This window comes from Zingiber officinale, chromosome 7B (genome assembly GCF_018446385.1).
Source record: "Zingiber officinale cultivar Zhangliang chromosome 7B, Zo_v1.1, whole genome shotgun sequence".
Taxonomy (NCBI): Eukaryota; Viridiplantae; Streptophyta; class Magnoliopsida; order Zingiberales; family Zingiberaceae; genus Zingiber; species Zingiber officinale.
The window spans coordinates 114898528-114915967 of NC_055999.1; the positions used below are offsets into that span (position 1 = coordinate 114898528).

A 17440-nucleotide genomic window follows, 5' to 3' on the forward strand; every position below is an offset into this window, starting at 1 on the left:
ATTCACCTATCTACACCTGACCCAATAGCTAACGTTCAGATTTTTTTTATTAGATACAATATCATACTGTACATTGTAACTAAGATTCGATTCAAGAGTACAGACAAGATCTTCTGGACCATATTTTACGATCCAAAAGATGAACCACAAAAGATGATTGATATCTTTGAATGGACCTTACCTGTTTAACATGTGGAATCCATTCAAATGGACCAATGAATGAAATGATCCATCTTTTATATCGTAAAATCCGGTCCAAAAGATCTACCTTCCTCAAGAGTAACCTGCACCACCTTTAATTGCTAAGTAAAATGGAGGAGTTTGTATTTTTATTATTGCTCTTGCCTGCTATATATATTTATTTTGAAGCAGTGACGTGATCTTAATGTCGGGGAATGGCAGTGCCATCCTCTTCTCCTCCCTATTGCGCTGTTGCCGCTCGCTCGAAGTCCTCAAATCCGTGCACGCCACCATGATCAAGAGCAACGCCCATCAAGATTCTTTCTTCGTCAACCAATTCGTCAGCCAGTGTTCTCGTATCCGCCAGGTGGGTTACGCCCTCCAAGTGTCCGCCCAAATGGCTGAGCCAAACGTATTCGTCTACAACGCTGTTTTCGGCGGCCTCGTTCAGGAGTTTGCGTCCCGCGAATGCGTGGAGTTGTACGTTGGCATGTTGAGATCCAATGTGTTGCCTGATGGGTATACTTTCTCCTACTTGGTCAAGGCGTGTGCTCAATTGTCGGCTGTGGAGCTTGGAGCAGCAGTTCATGCGCAGATCGAGAAGTTGGGATTCGGAAGGCAGATCTTAGTCCGAACTGTGCTGATGGATTTCTACTCCAGCATTGGCTGGATTGGGGAAGCAAGAAAATTGTTTGATGAAATGTCTGACAGAGATGTTGTTTCATGGACGGCAATGATTCATAGCCATTCTTGCGTTGGGGATATGATCTCAGCTAGGAGGCTCTTTGACGAAATGCCTGAGAGATCCGTTGTATCGTGGAATACCATGATTGCGGGATATGGAAGGTCTGGGGATGTGGAAACTGCCAATTCGCTATTCAATGAAATGCCTGAGAAGAACTTGGTCTCTTGGACCACAATGATCTCTTGTTATTCCCAGAACAAGCGGTACAAAGAGGCGATCGAGTGCTTTGAAAGAATGAAGGCTGCAGGTGTCAGCCCTGATGAAGTGACTATGACCACCGCTATATCCGCCTGTGCTCATCTTGGGGCTCTTAATGTGGGAAGAGAATTGCATCTGTATTCTATGTCCAACAAGTTGAATTTCAGTGTTCATTTGGGCTCTGCATTAGTTGATATGTATGCAAAGTGCGGGTGTTTAGAGAAAGCACTGATTACTTTTTACAAGTTGGAAGAGAAGAACACGTTTTGTTGGAATTGCATCATTGAAGGGCTTGCAATTCATGGCTATGGCAGTGATGCAATAACTATGTTCCGCAAGATGAATGAGGAAGGCAAAGCAAGGCCAAATTTTGTCACTTTTGTCAGTGTCCTAAGTGCATGTAATCATTCAGGGATGATTGAAGAGGGACGAAGGTTGTTCTCGAGCATGATAAAGGACTACTCAATATGTCCAGTGATGGAACACTATGGCTGCATGGTGGATCTTCTTAGTCGCGGTGGCCATTTGGAAGAAGCATTGAATTTGATGTCGACTATGCCAATGAAGCCCAATGCAGTAATGTGGCTGGCTTTATTATCTGGGTGTAGAATCCACCGGAACATGGAGCTCACTGAGATTTCTGCCGAGAAACTACTTAGCCTAGAACCAAATAACAGCTCACACTATATGCTTCTGATCAACATTTACAGTGAAGGCAAAGCGTGGGAGAAAGTTGAGAGGGTGAGGGAAATGATGAAGGAGAAGGAAGTGCAGAAGAGGACTCCTGGATGTAGCTGGATTGATATCAATGGGGTAGTTCGAGAATTTGCTGCTGGCCATATGTTCCAGCTCTCATCAGAGATGTACTTTTTGCTGCTTCGCTTGGATAGGCAACTGAAACTTGTTGGATTTTCACCAGAATAGATGCAAAGATGCATGTTGTGTTTTGATTCATCTCCTAGTGGAAAACTAATTTGCTCGATTGAGGTTTATGGGAAAGCAAGCTTGGTATCCTCATTTTTGCGTTCTTTAGCAATGGCTACAAGGTAATTGTTTAATCATTTACTTGATATACTGAATTTAATTAAGCAAGAAACAAAATGAGAGATTCATCATCTTTTGGTGTAAATGTATAGTAGCTGCAGACTCCAGATACATATGACATCTTCCAGCTTAAGCATCGCGATCTTCCACTAGACTCTAGATACAAAATAAGATTGGGAGGCATCGCCATGTTTTCATGCAATTCAATTGAAAGAAGAGCTAAATTGATTTGTCAACCCCTTGATAAAGTTCAAGCTCATCGGAAGAGGTTTGCTTGTCTAATTGTAGGTTATAGAGTACATGTTGATATATTGAAAATAAATGACAAGTTTGTTCATTAAAGAAGTTCAATTATAATTCAAAAAAAATATGTTGCATGTGAAAATATTAAGAATTAAGTAAACATTTTATTATAATCTTTTTTGATAATATTATTACAAAATTAAAAGTATGTGATATAAAAATGATAAATCCAGCTATCTTTGGGGTAATAGGCCCAGTCCCATGGAATTTTTCCACCGGCCATCAAGGTAATAAAAGTATGTGACATAGCACTTATAAATGAAAGTGAATGATAAATTTCATTAAATCTCAAACAATTTGCTATTCTACTTATTGTATTATAGTTCATAAACATTCTATGTATTTATATAAGAAGAAATAAAATTGAACAACATGTGTTAGATCTTTTAAGCTACATTTGTTTTCAAAGTTTATACTGTATAAAAAGGGCTTTATCATGCAAATAGGCCCGTTGATATTGTGAAATGTTTAAACTAGACCCTCTACAATGCCTAAATCTACTTGAATGATTGCAAATGTTATGTGTGATTTTCTACCTGTCTTTCCACATATATATTTTATAATTTTCACAAGAGTTAACTGCTGAATCTATGAACATTTTAGCTTCTTAATAAAGCTGCTACAAATTTTGAATAATTCTTTTTTTTATAGAGATTATTATATATACATATTTGTTTGTTAAAGAATCTAATTTATAAGTGATGAGTTATGATAAGTGAAAGTCAATGATGAGTTTTTTTGGAAGTCAAAGTTGATGATAAACTTATGAATAATGAAATTAAGTTCATTATCCTGATTTTCGTTTATTCTCAATGGATTCCATACTTTCTATTTGCTCAAAGAGTGTCGGTGACCTAATGAAAATACCTTATATACATACCCTTTTATTTAGTCCGTAAACTATACTCATACAAGAGCTGCTTAGTTTGGTTTGAATTTCAAAACACATACGGACCCACAGTTAAAAAAACAAACTCACCTGCCCATCTAACCAAGTGCCTAATACTGCTAACCCTTCCCAAATAGTACTTGTCAGTGCAATCATACCCAAGTGGTTGAGTGTTTTGATGTGTTTGACAATGGGTTTAAGTTATGATAAGGTTGTGTTTACTGGTGTGTTTGTCAATATGTTCCTGTAGGTGCAATGGATATATGACAACTAGAGAAGCTTAACAGGCATTGAAAGAAAAGAAAGTCTAACGGGAGTCGACAGATGGAGAAAGTTTAAGTTCGGATACTTAGTGAATGATTAAGTCCAATATAAATTGGCAGATGAGAAGTCCCAGAGTTATGATTCATATTCGACAAAAAAAGACCCAGAGGTAAATATTCTTGACATGTGAGATGTGAGAGATTACAAGTGACATCTAATTTTTAGTTTTGGTAGTTTTTACTTAGGTATGTAATTGACCAAAAAATAGATCTTTCAAGAGTTCTCACTTATGAGTATTCCTTTACCAAGAGATCTCACCTCTGTGTTTTCTTAATCGGCACCTGTCTCTCTTGAACATCCTACCAACACATGCTGATCTTCTCCATCTACTAATGTCCATTGTACTTCTTTATCTACCAAGGTCCTTTAGAACTTCTCCATCTACCAAGTATCCAATGAACCTTAACCTATTCCATTTGGAATTTTTTCAATGTTAACATTGTTGAGTTTTCATCGCACCTGCAGTTATCTATCAACTACACCTAGTTACCTACCAAGGTTTCTCCACTTGAGTTAAGGATCCTATCTCTCATTGATGATAATTAAATTATAATAGATCACATACAAAAGAATTATCATATGGTATATATACTATAAACTTAATTCTCTTAATTTCTTTTTATTTTCTTTTTTCACTTTGTGTTTCTTCACGGGTCACTGACAACAAGGACTGGAAGAGCTCTCAGCAGAGCACTTTCTCTTCTTTGTTTTCTTTCACGAGCCGCTACTGGAAGAGCTCTCTGCAGAGCACTTTCCTACTACTGGAGAAGCACAATCAAGGTAGGAAAGAACAAAAAAAAAACCCTATTAGACAATAAGAAACCCAAGGAAACAATATTGATGGTGCTCTCAACCCTCTGAGGGACTTGTATCTATTGAGCTCCATAACCATACAATTAATGATTACCGATCACTAGAGCCTCATGAAGGGGAGCCTTGACGCAACGGTAAAATTGTTATCATGTGACCAAAAAGTCACGGGTTCGAATCCTGGAAACAGCCTCTTGCAAAAAGCAAGGTAAGACTGCGTACAATGGATCCTTCCCCGAGACTCCGCATGGCGGGAGCTTCATGCATCAGACTGTCATTTTTTTTTGTTAATCACTAGAGACCCGTCACATGCTCATCATCAATTCATGGTGGCAAAAAGGCGAATATGCTCGTCCCCACCAACCCGTCCCAGGGCTAACACAGAGGAGGTAAATCACGGGCGACTATTAGCCTTTGGAATAGTGACTAGCACATAAGGGAGGTATTTATCTCGGCTTTGCCGAGATTCGAACCCCAGACCTCATGGTGGTAACACCTCATGCGCTAGCCACTAGGTCTCATAGCTAAAGTTGAGAAATCCTGAGGTCGAGTGCTCATCATCAATTCATGGTGGCACGCTCGGCCCCAGCACCCCCGCCAACCCATCCCAGGGCCAACACGGAGGAAGTAAATCACGGGCGGCTACTGACCTTTGGAATAGTGACTAGCACATAAGGGAGAGACATTTACCTCGGTTTTGCCGAGATTCGAACCCCAGACCTCATGGTGGCAACACCTCATGCGCTAGCCACTAGACCCATCCGAGGAGGCGCTCATCATCAATTCATTGTGGCAAAAAGGCGAATACGCTCGCCCCCAGCGCCCCCGCCAACCCGTCCCAGGATCAACACGGAGGAGGTAAATCATGGACGGCTACTAGCCTTTGGAACGCTCATCATCAATTCATGACCATATATATGGGTGTAGAAACAATTTCTTAGCAAGGTGATGGTGATTTTAATATGATAAGCTGAGCAATATAAAGTGCATGTGTCGAAGCACTAATCCTTGCTATAAACTTTTGCAGTTCTGGAGACGAAGTATTGATCGAGCAAGTTCCTCCATCAAGTTTGGCAGAGCCACATCTAAGTTGAACTCCGCAATGATCCTTGTTACAAGTTTTAGCAGTTCTGGAGAAGGTAGTCTTAATCAAGCAAGTTCCTCCAATTTGCCAGAACCACACCTAAGTTTAACCTCACAATGATCCTTGTTACAAGTTTGAGCAATTCTTGAGAAGTCTCAATTGAGCAAGTTCCTCCATCAAGTTTTCCAGAGCCACGCCTAAGTTTAATCCCACGGTGATCGTTGTTACAAGTTTGAGCAGTTCTGGAGAAGGAAGTCTTGATCAAGCAAGTTCCTCCATCAAAATTGCTAGAGCCACTCCTAAGTTTAACCCCACAATAATCATTGTTACAAGTTTGAGCAATTCTGGAGAAGGAAGCCTTGATCAGGCAAGTTCGTGCATCAAGTTTGCTAGAGCCACACCTAAGTTTAACCCCGCAATGATCCTTGTTACAAGTTTGAGCAATACTGGAGAAGGAAGTCTTGATCGAGCAAGTTATTCTATGTAAATTTCTTCTTTTAAATCTCTATTTAGAAAATGTCTTTACATCCATTTAATGTATTTTTAGATTTCATAGAACAGCAATAGCAACAACACTCTAATGAAAATTATTCTCAATATCGAAGAATATATATTAAAGTAATCAAGGCCTTTGCGTTGTCGGTAATTTTTAATTATCAATCTAACTTTGTACTTATCAATCATGCTATCTGATTTTATTTTCTTCTTGAAAATTTACTTGTGACCGAGTGGTTTACTTTTCGAAGGAAGATCCATAAGTTTTCATGTGCAGTTTTGTAAGATAGAGTCAATTTCAGATGTAATTGCATCTTTCTAATGAAGTTCATCAAAAGAACCTTTAACTTCTAGTAACTTTAGATATCACTTTCGAACATAAAAGAAAGATTTTTCTAACCGAGCTTTTTTATTTCATCTGAGCACAACCTTAATTGGTTTATCATCTTCTTTTTCCTCTTGGAGTCTTCTAGTCTAGGACTTGTCCCACAATGAATTTCTTACCCTACATTCTTTATCTTGTACTTCTTGTCTAGGGACTCTGACGTCTCCTTATCCATTCTCATCATGTTGTAGACAACGTATAATAAGTCGATAAGACAATTGAGGATGTAATCTTGGCATAGGAGTTCAAGGTCATTACGTGCTTCTACGTGCTAATGGTTTGGACATCAGTCACATTCTCAGTTGGCTTAGAAGGTTCCACAATCAAGAACCAAGCCAAATTCAGCATTGTCAGGTAGAAGAGTATCTTTTGTAGCCTCTGCTTGAAGTTCAACCCAATGAGTTTCTTTGATTTTTCTCATGATTGATTAGAACATTTTCAATCAGGGTGGAAGGAGCCGCCACGCATTAAGTTTATTGCACTTTAACACTTTTCGTAGTTATCTCAATAGAAACAGATCTGTTTAAGATTATTAGACACTCTTTGTCGAAGATAGAGGAAATTTGCTAAATTGAAATCACACAAAATCAATTTCAAACTTATCCGTAGAGATGATTTGAGCGTATAATCTCATGCTACCAAGTAGGGAATGATGAGCTTCTTGGGATGACTGAGTTTCCTGGAAGACTGGGCTACCTTGTATGGTTGAGCTATCTTATATGGTCGATCTGCCTTATATGGTTGAGCTGTTGACTTGCAGAATGCCAAGTTGGCCGAGTGCAAGGGCTACCAAATAAGTGTTGAGTCGTTGAGTGCTGCCGAGTGGAAGCCGAGTGCTCCCGGGTGGAAGCCAAGTGCTCTTGAGTGGAAGCCGAGCTAAGTACTCCTGTTGAGTAGCATAAACTCCCGAGTTGGCTAATTTGTTGAGTCGGGAGATGAAGTCGAGGATCGAGTTGGGAAGTTGTCGAGTACTGCCGAGCTAGTTGTGTCACTCAACTATTGAGTGCAAGTGGGGCACAAAGTACTCAGGAAAGGAAAATGCTGAAAATAGATTCGTCTCGTCTGGCGATGCTTAGAGATCACAACGGATGTCTATTTCTTAGGATATAACAACAAATCGCGATCACCACCAAGCACAGGTCTGTCACAGTGAACTGAGATTGTACCTGAACGCTATTACGAGTAGATTGTCAAGCGGAACAAACAAGTCAAAGAGAAGAACTAGGAGAACGAAGGTGAAGGAATTTCTTAGATATTGCTTCTTCCTTGTGCATGTTGATGAAGGTCATGACCTCCTTATAAAGGAACTTCATACCTTTGCTGTAGTAAATGATAGAAAAAAGATCATTTATTGCCTATACACACAGAGCTTGAAACGTCAGCCGTCGACCATCAATGTCGGTCGTTTGACTCGGCGGTTACAGATTCTCCATTAATTAAAGATTAATCCATCTGTTACAACACGTAAGTAGTAGCAAAAAGGATTCATGTGGTAAAGTATTGGTTCATTCACTTATACAAATTTTGCACTGACCGATCCGATATTTAACACACACATGTCGTGTTTGTACACGAGTCACCTAAGTTCAATGTGTCAGTTGGGTTCAATGCAATCAAGATCTTGGATTTGCACCCCCACGGATCCATACATGAGAGAGTCTCTCTATATGCATATGATCACAATATCTATGCTTGTGACATATTATAAACCAATCAAATTGTCTTGAACTTTCAATATGAGATTAAAATCTCATTCACAATGAAGCATCATTTCTTTCCACCTCTTTTTCATTCATATTTCTAATGACCCATAGCTTAAGGATTAAGTTATTATCTCTTAATCTCTATGCTGATCGAGTTCCTGGGTTGCCACTAGTCCAATTTTTTCTAGTTTCTCAGTCAGTCGAGCTCCTTGGGTCTTGTCTTGACTAGAGTCACTCATTGACTAAATTTTTCTAGACCTCTTGGTCGATTGACTTCTATCGATTTCTCTATCATGGATCTGATTTTCTATATTATGCTCTCATCAATTCCCTACATCAGGTATGATTAACTTTAATTTATTTTGAAATATAATCATCATCTTTGCCTAAATAAATTCATGTTTCATAATATTTTCGACCCTCAAGATTTCCTTGCTACATCTGTGTTTCAGACTCTAAATCGAGTTTCACTCGCACAACTCCTCAACTCAATTTGGAGGGGATCTCACAGTACCCCTGATAATAATGCCCCTCCATGATACGGATTTAGCCTATGTAATCTATTTTATGGTGGTTAATATATGTATCCCCGCCTCAAATTCAGCTTGGACATAACCCATCATTCGTAATCTAAAATCTCTTAACTTGTGAGCATTTGGGAACACATTATAGCAAAAGATGATTACACTCACTCTATGTATTCCTTATAGCTAGTTCTCAAGTTATATGAAGGGAGATAAATCACAATGTCAACTTATAATCAATCACCAAATGACTAGGGAGTATAATGAATTTTTCTCCGAGGATATACGTCCGTCAAAAATGGATCCCTGCAATGTTTAGGAACTCAACACTTATAAACAACAAAAGTAATGAAAAAAAGAGAGGTACGCCTACACAAATCCAAAATTTACTTTATCTTCTTACCTTCTCTATTCCTGACTTGGGCATCGAAAGCATTTTGTCGAGATAACTCGTAGCGAATCCTTCGGCACATTTATTCCTTGTAGAATTGATCATGTTAGAAAAAGGAAGTCTTTTCAATCACCTCAAATGAGACAATAGATTTCCACCGCATCAATGCACAAAAAAGCTTCCTCTCAGCAGAATAATGGATTATCCAATACAATCCATCAAGTAGAAACATTCAATACCATATTGTCAGCCAGGTCAAATCTCCAGCTTATGGACTAAAAATGAAAACCTAAGAAATAATTGAATTTTTGAAGAGACCAAAAAACTTGCATCTGCTATTTCTTTCAGTTTCTGGGTTGGTTCAAAAACACTTCAAACGTATTCCATAAATTCACACCATCATTCTCGTACTTTCTGATGAATGGGTCCGATAAAAGCTGGAAAACAGTTCGTTATCAGCATGCAAACTTTTGTCAATCCAGATAAATAGACACCTCTTGTGAGACATTCATACTGTTACTTCTACCTTCGACAATCTAAACGTGATAAATATAAGTCTTTCTTTTATCATTTATCTGAAGATTTTATTTCCGAGTGCTTATTATTTCTCACGATTCGCACCCATCCTCTTAGGATAGTTCCTCTAGTTCATAAAAATTATGGATTAAGGATGAATCACTTGTAATTAAATTGTGATCATGATCTGATCATAATTCATTACGATCTTTTTTAAAGTCACCCCTTTTTAAATTATAATTTAGATCAGAATATATAACCCTAAAATCGTCCTTGCTCAATGTCAAACTGTCTATATTCCTAAAATCGTCCTTGCTCAATGTCAAACTGTCTAGCCACTTGTCTATCACCAATAATTTTTAGACAATTTCTAATTATTTATTTATCTTGATTTAAATTATAATACGAAGAACAATAAATTTTAAAAATATATATAATTAATTATAATTGAATTATGATGATCATCTAACTCAATCATAAATGATTGATCTAACCTGATTTATTTTTTTATCTGCCCATCTTCCGGCCTCGATTGTATCCCTACAAATTTATAATAATTTATTAGAATCTTTTTTTAGATTCATCCTCTTCTTAAGTTATAATTTGGATCAGAATGAATAACGTATCTATCCATTTGTCTATCATCAATAATTTTTAGATAATTTTTTTGATTGTTCCTCTATATTGATCTAAATTATAATACGATGAATTTTAAAAAAATTATAATTAATTATAATTGAATTATGATATGACCTAGTTCAATCATAAATGATTGATCTAACCTGATTTATTTTTTTATCTGCCCATCCTCCGGCCCCGGTTGTATTCCTTGGGTTTACTGACGCGTCATTCGTGATTATCGCCGCCGCCATTATTGTCCTTGCAATCACCAGATATCGACTGCTGTTGCCCGGAGTAATGATCCAGTGGTATGCTTTTTTTCTTTTTTTTTTTTCTTTTTTTTTTCAATTTTGAATTTAAGAATTGAGTCTACGAATTTCTGTCCATCACCCTACAAATTAATCGATTTAAATTGAATATCTGATATTAAAAAAATAAAAAAGATCGACTGCTGTTTACCGAGGTTAGTTTTTTATTGGCACTCGCAATCGCCCGATTTTACCCCCGTGTATTCGACAGCAAAGTGGCCCCCATATTCCTTCTTCCCATCGCCGGAGCTTCGCTGCCCTTCTTCCGTAGTAAGTCCTGCTCCTTTCTTCTTCGATTTATGAAACACCCCACGGTTTCCAGCTGATTATCCCACCTACTACCGATCGTCTTCTCCGATCTCTGCCACCTTCTTTCATGGTCGGGGATTTCGTTTCCTCCTAACTTCTTTCAGTGGTGCCGTCTATGTTGGCATTTACCTATCCTAATTCTTTTTGCCTTTTACGTGGAGTGGTTATAGTATTTCACCATCTTCACTTGCCTCTTAACCCCTTCCCCTTTCACCAGCTGTTTTATCTTCGTCGTGATGAAACGGATATTTTCTATTCCACTGTTCACATTTCACAGTATTGGTCTCAGCTGATCAGCTCTCCCCTGTTTCTCCTTTCTCCTTCTTTCTTTTTCTTTTGTTTTTTTTTTAATAAAATTTTTGCCCCTTGCAGCTGAGAGAATGTGGAAGGCTGCCATGCTCAAACACCTTGCATCAATGAAAGGGCATGTCCCAGTCTCTGACTCGACACAAGAACCGCTGAGTACTGCGAGCTTTACTCTTACTGAAGCAACCCCTGCCACTGTCACCCGAGATCACTCCTCCTCTGATCCGGAGGACGAGGTGCCCCTACGTGCCCGAATGAAACGCCTGAGAGCAAAACGACCGTCCCCTGCAACTGTAATTCCATTAGCAGTGCTTCCACCAGAACCATCTCCCACTCCCCGGAGTGAAGTTAACCCAGCCCCTGCATATGCTTCCTCCAAGACTCATCCTGCCTCTCTTCGCAATGCCAGGTTGACGAGCCTTGCGCAGGGAGAACGAGGCCCTGCCCAACAACTCTCTCTGCTGAATCTGTTGGAAGACACCTCCGCCATGCTGATGCAAGTACGTTATTCCTAGCCTCCCTACTTATATGTAATTTTTGGCTCTTCTAACCTGTTTTTCAGGTGTGGACTCGCCACAAGGAATTGGCCTTCCGGGTTCCCCGCCTAGCAGAGGCTCACAAAGCCAGCATGGCCAGAGAAGCGGAAGCTCGCAGCAAGAATTCCAAGTTATTAAAGGAGCTCGCTGACATGAAGCTTGCCCTAGAGTTAGCCGAAGCTGCCCGGCAGGTGATAGAGAAATCGGCTGCGGAGGAGCAAACTCGTCTCACCGAAGAGAATGCGCGTTTAAAGGCTGAGATGGCTGCCTACCAGGGTGGAGAAGAAGACAGGTGGAATACTCGCAAGGCGGAATTTCTAGCTTCACTCGAGCTTAATGACATGCCGGGTTCCCGCGCTGCCCTCTTCTTTGAACGAGGTTTTGTAGGTGCCGTCGAACAATTCCGAGCTCAGGACTACCGAGTACCGACCGTCAGGAGCTTCTGAAGATTTCTTAGATTCCTACAAGGCCTTACGGAATATACCTCGGGAGCTCTTCGGTTCACAACCTACACCCTCTTTCAACTAGAAGCTAATCTTTTGTTAGTGAACTATACATTATCATTTTCGGACTGATCTAGTACCATTTTGGATGTTATTGTATTAAAAATTTCTGTTCGTGTGTGTTCACTTTTGGGTTTTAAACTGCAATTGTTAGATTTGAGGTTGACCCGTTCGTAATCTAAAGAAAGACTCGTGCCGCTTCCTTATCTAAGCTCCAATGTCTTTCGCGCGCTGATTCGGCAGTTAGAACGGGGGATCCCTATGTTGAGGGGTCAACGTCACGGGGAAGTCAAAGGGCCTGGTGGTCGATCGGAGAGGGATGGGCCGACCTTCCGACCGGCCGACCGATGAACAGTCGATAGCAAAAGGCGCCCTGACAGGGGTCGGGGTTCCGGCGCTCGATTGAACAGTAACGAAGGGCCGAGCGGAAGTCATGCTCGGCCGAAGACATAATGTAACATGCTGCTAGCAGTCCCTACATAACACCTTACCAAAGATCTTCCCAGCATACCGATGCAGAAGGAAGGGCGGACGTGATGTGAGTGCCGTCCGGCCGGGCGTAAGATGAGTGCCGGCCGGACGGACACCCCGTCCAGCCGGATGGACGTCCCGGCATGGGATAGGGAGAGAAGGACAAGGAATATCTTATGACAAATGTCAAGTCCTAGGACTAGGCCATACTCCAAGCCTGGCGACGAGGTGTTCTGCTGTCCCATCGAAGGCGTGCCTGGACTGTAGCAGTATGATGTCAAGTAAGCTTTCTGACAAACACATACCGAGGTATGGGCTAGGGACACGTGTTTGTCTTGGTAGGCTTGCGTGAGCTCTTTCACCGCTCTATATAAGGAGCCTTATACTTCGCCGGAGGTACGCATTCTGATATTTTGGGAGCCACTTCTTCACTGTTCGCTTGCCTGACTTGAGCGTCGGAGGGTCGCCGCCGGAAACCCCTTCCCGGCCCGACTTTGGTGCAGGATTCGCCGGAGTTTCGTGCTGCCAGACGGAGACCTACGTCATCGACTAGGAGAGCGCCACGTGCCCCGCGTCCGTTGATTCAACATTCGGACAGGATCAATTTGGCGCCGTCTGTGGGAATGCTCCTGCATCCGAACGGAAACAATGGATGAGGCTGGACGACAACACACGGTGACGCTTTCCACTGAGAAACTCAACGTTCTAATCGAGTTGAGGGCCGCCAAGCTTGTGGAGCAAAAACAGAAAGCAGCAGCCGAGCGGCCGGAGCAACAAGCAACGTCCGCATCTGGTGGCCGAGCAGAAGCACCGCAGGCCACCGTTGCATTTCACCGGGCCCTATTCCGCACCCCCGAAGCTGCAGCAACCAATAGAGATCGGGGATCTTCTTCAGATGAAATGCCTAGACAAGACAGAAAAGGAAAAGCCCCTCGAGCGGACTCATCGCCCGAGCGGATTAATCGCCAATTTTCATAGGCTATTCTACGAGACCCTCTGCCCAAGCACTACGTGCCTCCGACGATCGGCGAATACAATGGAACCACCGATCCAGATGATCATTTGGGCAAGTTTGATAACACGGCAACCCTGCATCAATACACAGATGGGGTGAAGTGTCGGGTTTTCCTCACCACCCTCTCTGGGTCGGCTCAACGGTGGTTTCAGAGATTGCCGGACGGATCTATCTCAAGCTTCAAAGACTTCCGAACGGCCTTCCTCCACCACTTCGCCAGCAGTCGGCGCTACCAGAAGACTAGCGTGAGCCTATTCGCCATCAAGCAGGAGGCTCGCGAGCCGCTCAGAACTTATATCCAGCGGTTCAATCAAGTGGCAATGGACATTCCAATAGCCACCTCAGAGACAATGATGAACGCATTTACACAAGGCCTCGTGGATGGGGACTTCTTCCACTCGCTCGTTCGGAAGCCGCTTCGAGACTACGACCAAATGCTACACCGGGCCAACGAATATATCAACGTGGAGGAAGCCCAAGCGGCTCGAAGAAAGGAAACGCCAACTGATCGGGCTCCCCCTGCCGAGCGGAAGCCTCACACCGCTCATCAACCGCCGAGGGGACCGAGGGCCGAAGCAATCCGCTCCCCCCATGTGAGGTCCCACGTGCAAGAAGTAGCGGCCGAGCGGCCCAAGCCAAAGAAGAAATGGACTCCCATGTTCTGCTCATTCCACCGCACGGACACCCACAATACCAGAGACTGTCGGAGTCTGCCCCTGATTGTCCATCCCGTTCCCCAAAGTGGTGGCCGTAGATCACCGTCATCCGACAGGCGACAGAGGCCTCGGGTATCCGAGCGGACAATGCCCGACAGGCGGCAAAGGCAAACTCCCGAGCGGCATCATGCACCGAGACGAGAAGACAATCCCCGGCAGTCTAGGGAGCGGCCCAGACCGTCCGCCCGGGAGGAAGAGAATAGAAACAACACTTCCCGGGGCGAGATCAACATCATAGCCGGTGGGCCGACCGGAGGTGACTCTAACCGAGCAAGAAAGGCGAGCGTCCGACAACTCCAAATCCATGCAGTCGGTTGCAGCCAAGAGCGGGCGAGCGGACCTGAAATCAGTTTCGGGCTCGGGGACTTGGAAGGAGTTGAAGTACCCCACGACGACGCTCTCCTCATCAAAGCGGTAATAGCCAACTACACTATTCACCGCATATTTGTTGACACAGAAAGTTCAGTCAACATCATATTTAAAAAGGCGTTCGATCAACTACAAATTGATCGGGCCGAGCTGCTACCCATGACAACCCCCCTATACGGGTTTACGGGTAACGAAGTTCAGCCAGTCGGACAAATCCGGCTGGCTATCTCGTTGGGAGAAGAGCTGCTCAGGAGGACGCGGACAGCAAACTTCGTGGTGGTCGACTCTCCCTGGTCATATAACGTCATATTGGGACGACCGGCTCTCAGCGAGTTCCGGACGGTCGTCTCCACCTTCCACCAGAAGATCAAGTTCCCCGTCGAAGACAAAGTAGGAGAAGTACGGGGAGATCAACTGACAGCTCGGCGATGCTACGTCGAAATGGTCCGAGCAGAAGCAAATTCCGCTCGGAAGTCGCCACGGATCGAGGTGAATGCTATAACTGAAAAGCCTCCCTCTTTAGTTTATGAAGAAAAAGAGGAAGTACAGATACACCCGACCCGATCGGAGGCCACGACATTCATCGCGTCCGATCGGGAGGCAAATCAGAAAGAGGAGGTGGTCCAATGCCTCCGAAGAAACCATGATGTCTTCGTCTGGTCGACACATGAGCTGCCCGGAATTTCACCAAGTATAGCGCAGCATGAGCTCCATGTCCGACCGGACGCTCGGCCAATAAAGCAAAGAAAAAGGGACTTCAGCGCCGAGCAGAATGCCATCATCCGAGCGGAGGTGGAGAAACTCTTGGAGGCCGACCATATACGCGAGGTCCAGTTCCCGAGCTGGTTGGCGAATGTGGTGCTAGTCTCCAAGTCGGGCAACAAGTGGAGAGTTTGCATAGATTTTCGGGACCTCAACAAAGCCTGCCCGAAAGATTTTTATCCTTTGCCCCGGATCGATCAATTGGTGGACTCCACAGCTGGCTGCGAGTTGATATGCATGCTCGACACCTATCAGGGATATCATCAAGTGCCGCTCGCCCGGCAAGATCAAGAAAAAGTTAGCTTCGTGACGGCCGACGGCACCTACTGCTATAATGTGATGCCGTTCAGATTGAAGAACGCGGGAGCCACCTATCAACGCTTGATGAACAAAGTGTTCAAGGAGCAGATCGGGCGGAATCTGGAAGTTTATGTGGACGACATTCTTATCAAGTCCGTCCGAGCGGCTGATCTCTTCAAAGACATGGAGGAAACCTTCCGAACGTTACGGAAATATGAAGTCAAGCTAAATCCTCAGAAATGCATGTTAGGAGCAAAAGGAGGGCGTTTCTTAGGATACATAGTGACCGAGCGGGGTATCGAAGCAAATCCAAGCAAGGAGAAAGCTCTACAAGGCATGCCGCCTCCGCGAAATACGAGGGAAGTGCAGCGTTTGACCGGTCGGATAACTGCTTTGTCCAGATTCATATCCAAAATCGCCGACCGGAGCCTTCCTTTTTTCAAAATCTTGCGCAAGGCCACTAAGTTTCACTGGGACGAAGAATGCGATCGGGCGTTCAAAGATTTGAAGGCATATCTGAACTCTCTCCCGGTATTAGTTAAGCCGGCTGCGGGTGAGTCACTTTGTATCTACTTGTCTTCAACCGAGCAAGCAATCGGCTCGGCACTAGTGAAGGCGAGCGGGGAAGAGCCTGTGTATTTTCTTAGTCATATTTTAAAAGATGCTGAATCTCGCTACACTGGGCTCGAGAAGCTGGCTTTCGCTCTGGTCCTCGCCGCTCGGAGGCTTCGCCCATACTTCCTGGCGCATACTATCATTGTGAAGACTAATAGTCCGCTCGGAAGAATACTCCTCAATCCAGAAGCGTCCGGACGGCTCATCAAATGGACGACGGAGCTCAGCGAATTCGACATTCAATACCAGCCCCGTTTGGCGATAAAGGCGCAGTTCTTGGCAGATTTTGTCACCGAGGTACAAAGGCCAGAGCCCGAAGCCATGTGGAAGATATTTGTGGACGGATCGTCCACTCGGCTCGGGAGTGGTGTTGGTGTATTATTGCTGTCTCCTCAAGAAGAGAAAATGCATCTATCCGTCCGGCTTGACTATAGAGCTACGAATAATGAGGCAGAGTATGAAGCCCTTATAGCCGGCTTACAGGCCGCTCGGCATGTAGGGGCCGGACGGGTGGTGCTGTATTCAGACTCTCAATTGGCCGCTCAGCAGCTCTCTGGCACCTTTGAAATCAACAGCGCTCGGCTCAAACTCTACGCTGAAGCCTTTGAGAAGCTCAAAGCCAGTTTTAGAGAAGTCATTGTTCGGAAGATACCCAGAGCGGAAAATCAAGCGGCCGATGAGTTAGCCAAACTCGCGAGCTCAATAACGTCGGTCGCCATTTTACAGCCCCTTGAACAAGTATCTTTGGTGGCGCACGTCGACCGGATTGAAGGCCTCACGTTTCCGAGCGACTGGAGGACATCCATCACAGAGTTTTTGCGCTCGGGCGCCACATCGTCCGATCCGAATGAAGCCCAGCTGTTAAGAAGGAGAGTCGGTCGGTTCACACTCATCGGCGATCAACTCTACAAGAAGGCTTTCTCTCGCCCGCTGTTGAAATGTGTGAGCTCAGAAGACTCGGCTTACATCCTCCAAGAAGTACATCAAGGATCATGCGGAGGGCATCCGGGCGAACGAT

At 43.6% G+C, this 17440-nt stretch overlaps 2 protein-coding genes across 9 annotated transcripts; both read left to right on the top strand.

Annotated features, from left to right (window-relative positions):
* The first annotated feature begins 242 nt into the window (after positions 1-242).
* LOC122007022 (pentatricopeptide repeat-containing protein At1g06143-like) lies at positions 243-6287 on the top strand. Of its 5 annotated transcripts, none has more exons than XM_042562772.1 (3): positions 243-2169; positions 2260-3792; positions 5521-6287. In XM_042562772.1, exon 1 carries the CDS (start codon positions 386-388, stop codon positions 2045-2047), a length of 1662 nt encoding a protein of 553 aa, XP_042418706.1. In that variant the 5' UTR covers positions 243-385; the 3' UTR covers positions 2048-2169; positions 2260-3792; positions 5521-6287. The 5 variants fall into 5 exon arrangements, with proteins under 5 accessions (XP_042418706.1, XP_042418703.1, XP_042418704.1 ...); XM_042562769.1 differs by having other exon boundaries at positions 2260-2435; positions 3610-6287; XM_042562770.1 differs by having other exon boundaries at positions 2260-2435.
* A 4093-nt stretch (positions 6288-10380) lies between these two features.
* LOC122004093 lies at positions 10381-12300 on the top strand. Of its 4 annotated transcripts, none has more exons than XM_042559026.1 (3): positions 10381-10520; positions 11202-11635; positions 11698-12300. In XM_042559026.1, exons 2-3 carry the CDS (start codon positions 11210-11212, stop codon positions 12115-12117), a joined length of 846 nt encoding a protein of 281 aa, XP_042414960.1. In that variant the 5' UTR covers positions 10381-10520; positions 11202-11209; the 3' UTR covers positions 12118-12300. The 4 variants fall into 4 exon arrangements, with proteins under 4 accessions (XP_042414960.1, XP_042414959.1, XP_042414957.1 ...); XM_042559025.1 differs by lacking the exon at positions 10381-10520 and adding an exon at positions 10777-10899; XM_042559023.1 differs by lacking the exon at positions 10381-10520 and adding an exon at positions 10915-11111.
* The last annotated feature ends 5140 nt before the right edge of the window (positions 12301-17440 follow it).

What these genes read in the sequence shown, in the direction of transcription:
- LOC122007022 (XM_042562771.1), top strand. Translation starts at nt 386, where the DNA reads ATGTCGGGGAATGGCAGTGCCATCCTCTTCTCCTCCCTATTGCGCTGT.
- LOC122004093 (XM_042559023.1), top strand. Translation starts at nt 11,066, where the DNA reads ATGAAACGGATATTTTCTATTCCACTGTTCACATTTCACAGTATTG. An exon ending in GTTCACATTTCACAGTATTG is followed by an intron (nt 11,112 to 11,201) that starts GTCTCAGCTGAT and finishes TGCCCCTTGCAG; the next exon opens with CTGAGAGAATGTGGAAGGCT. An exon ending in CCTCCGCCATGCTGATGCAA is followed by an intron (nt 11,636 to 11,697) that starts GTACGTTATTCC and finishes CCTGTTTTTCAG; the next exon opens with GTGTGGACTCGCCACAAGGA.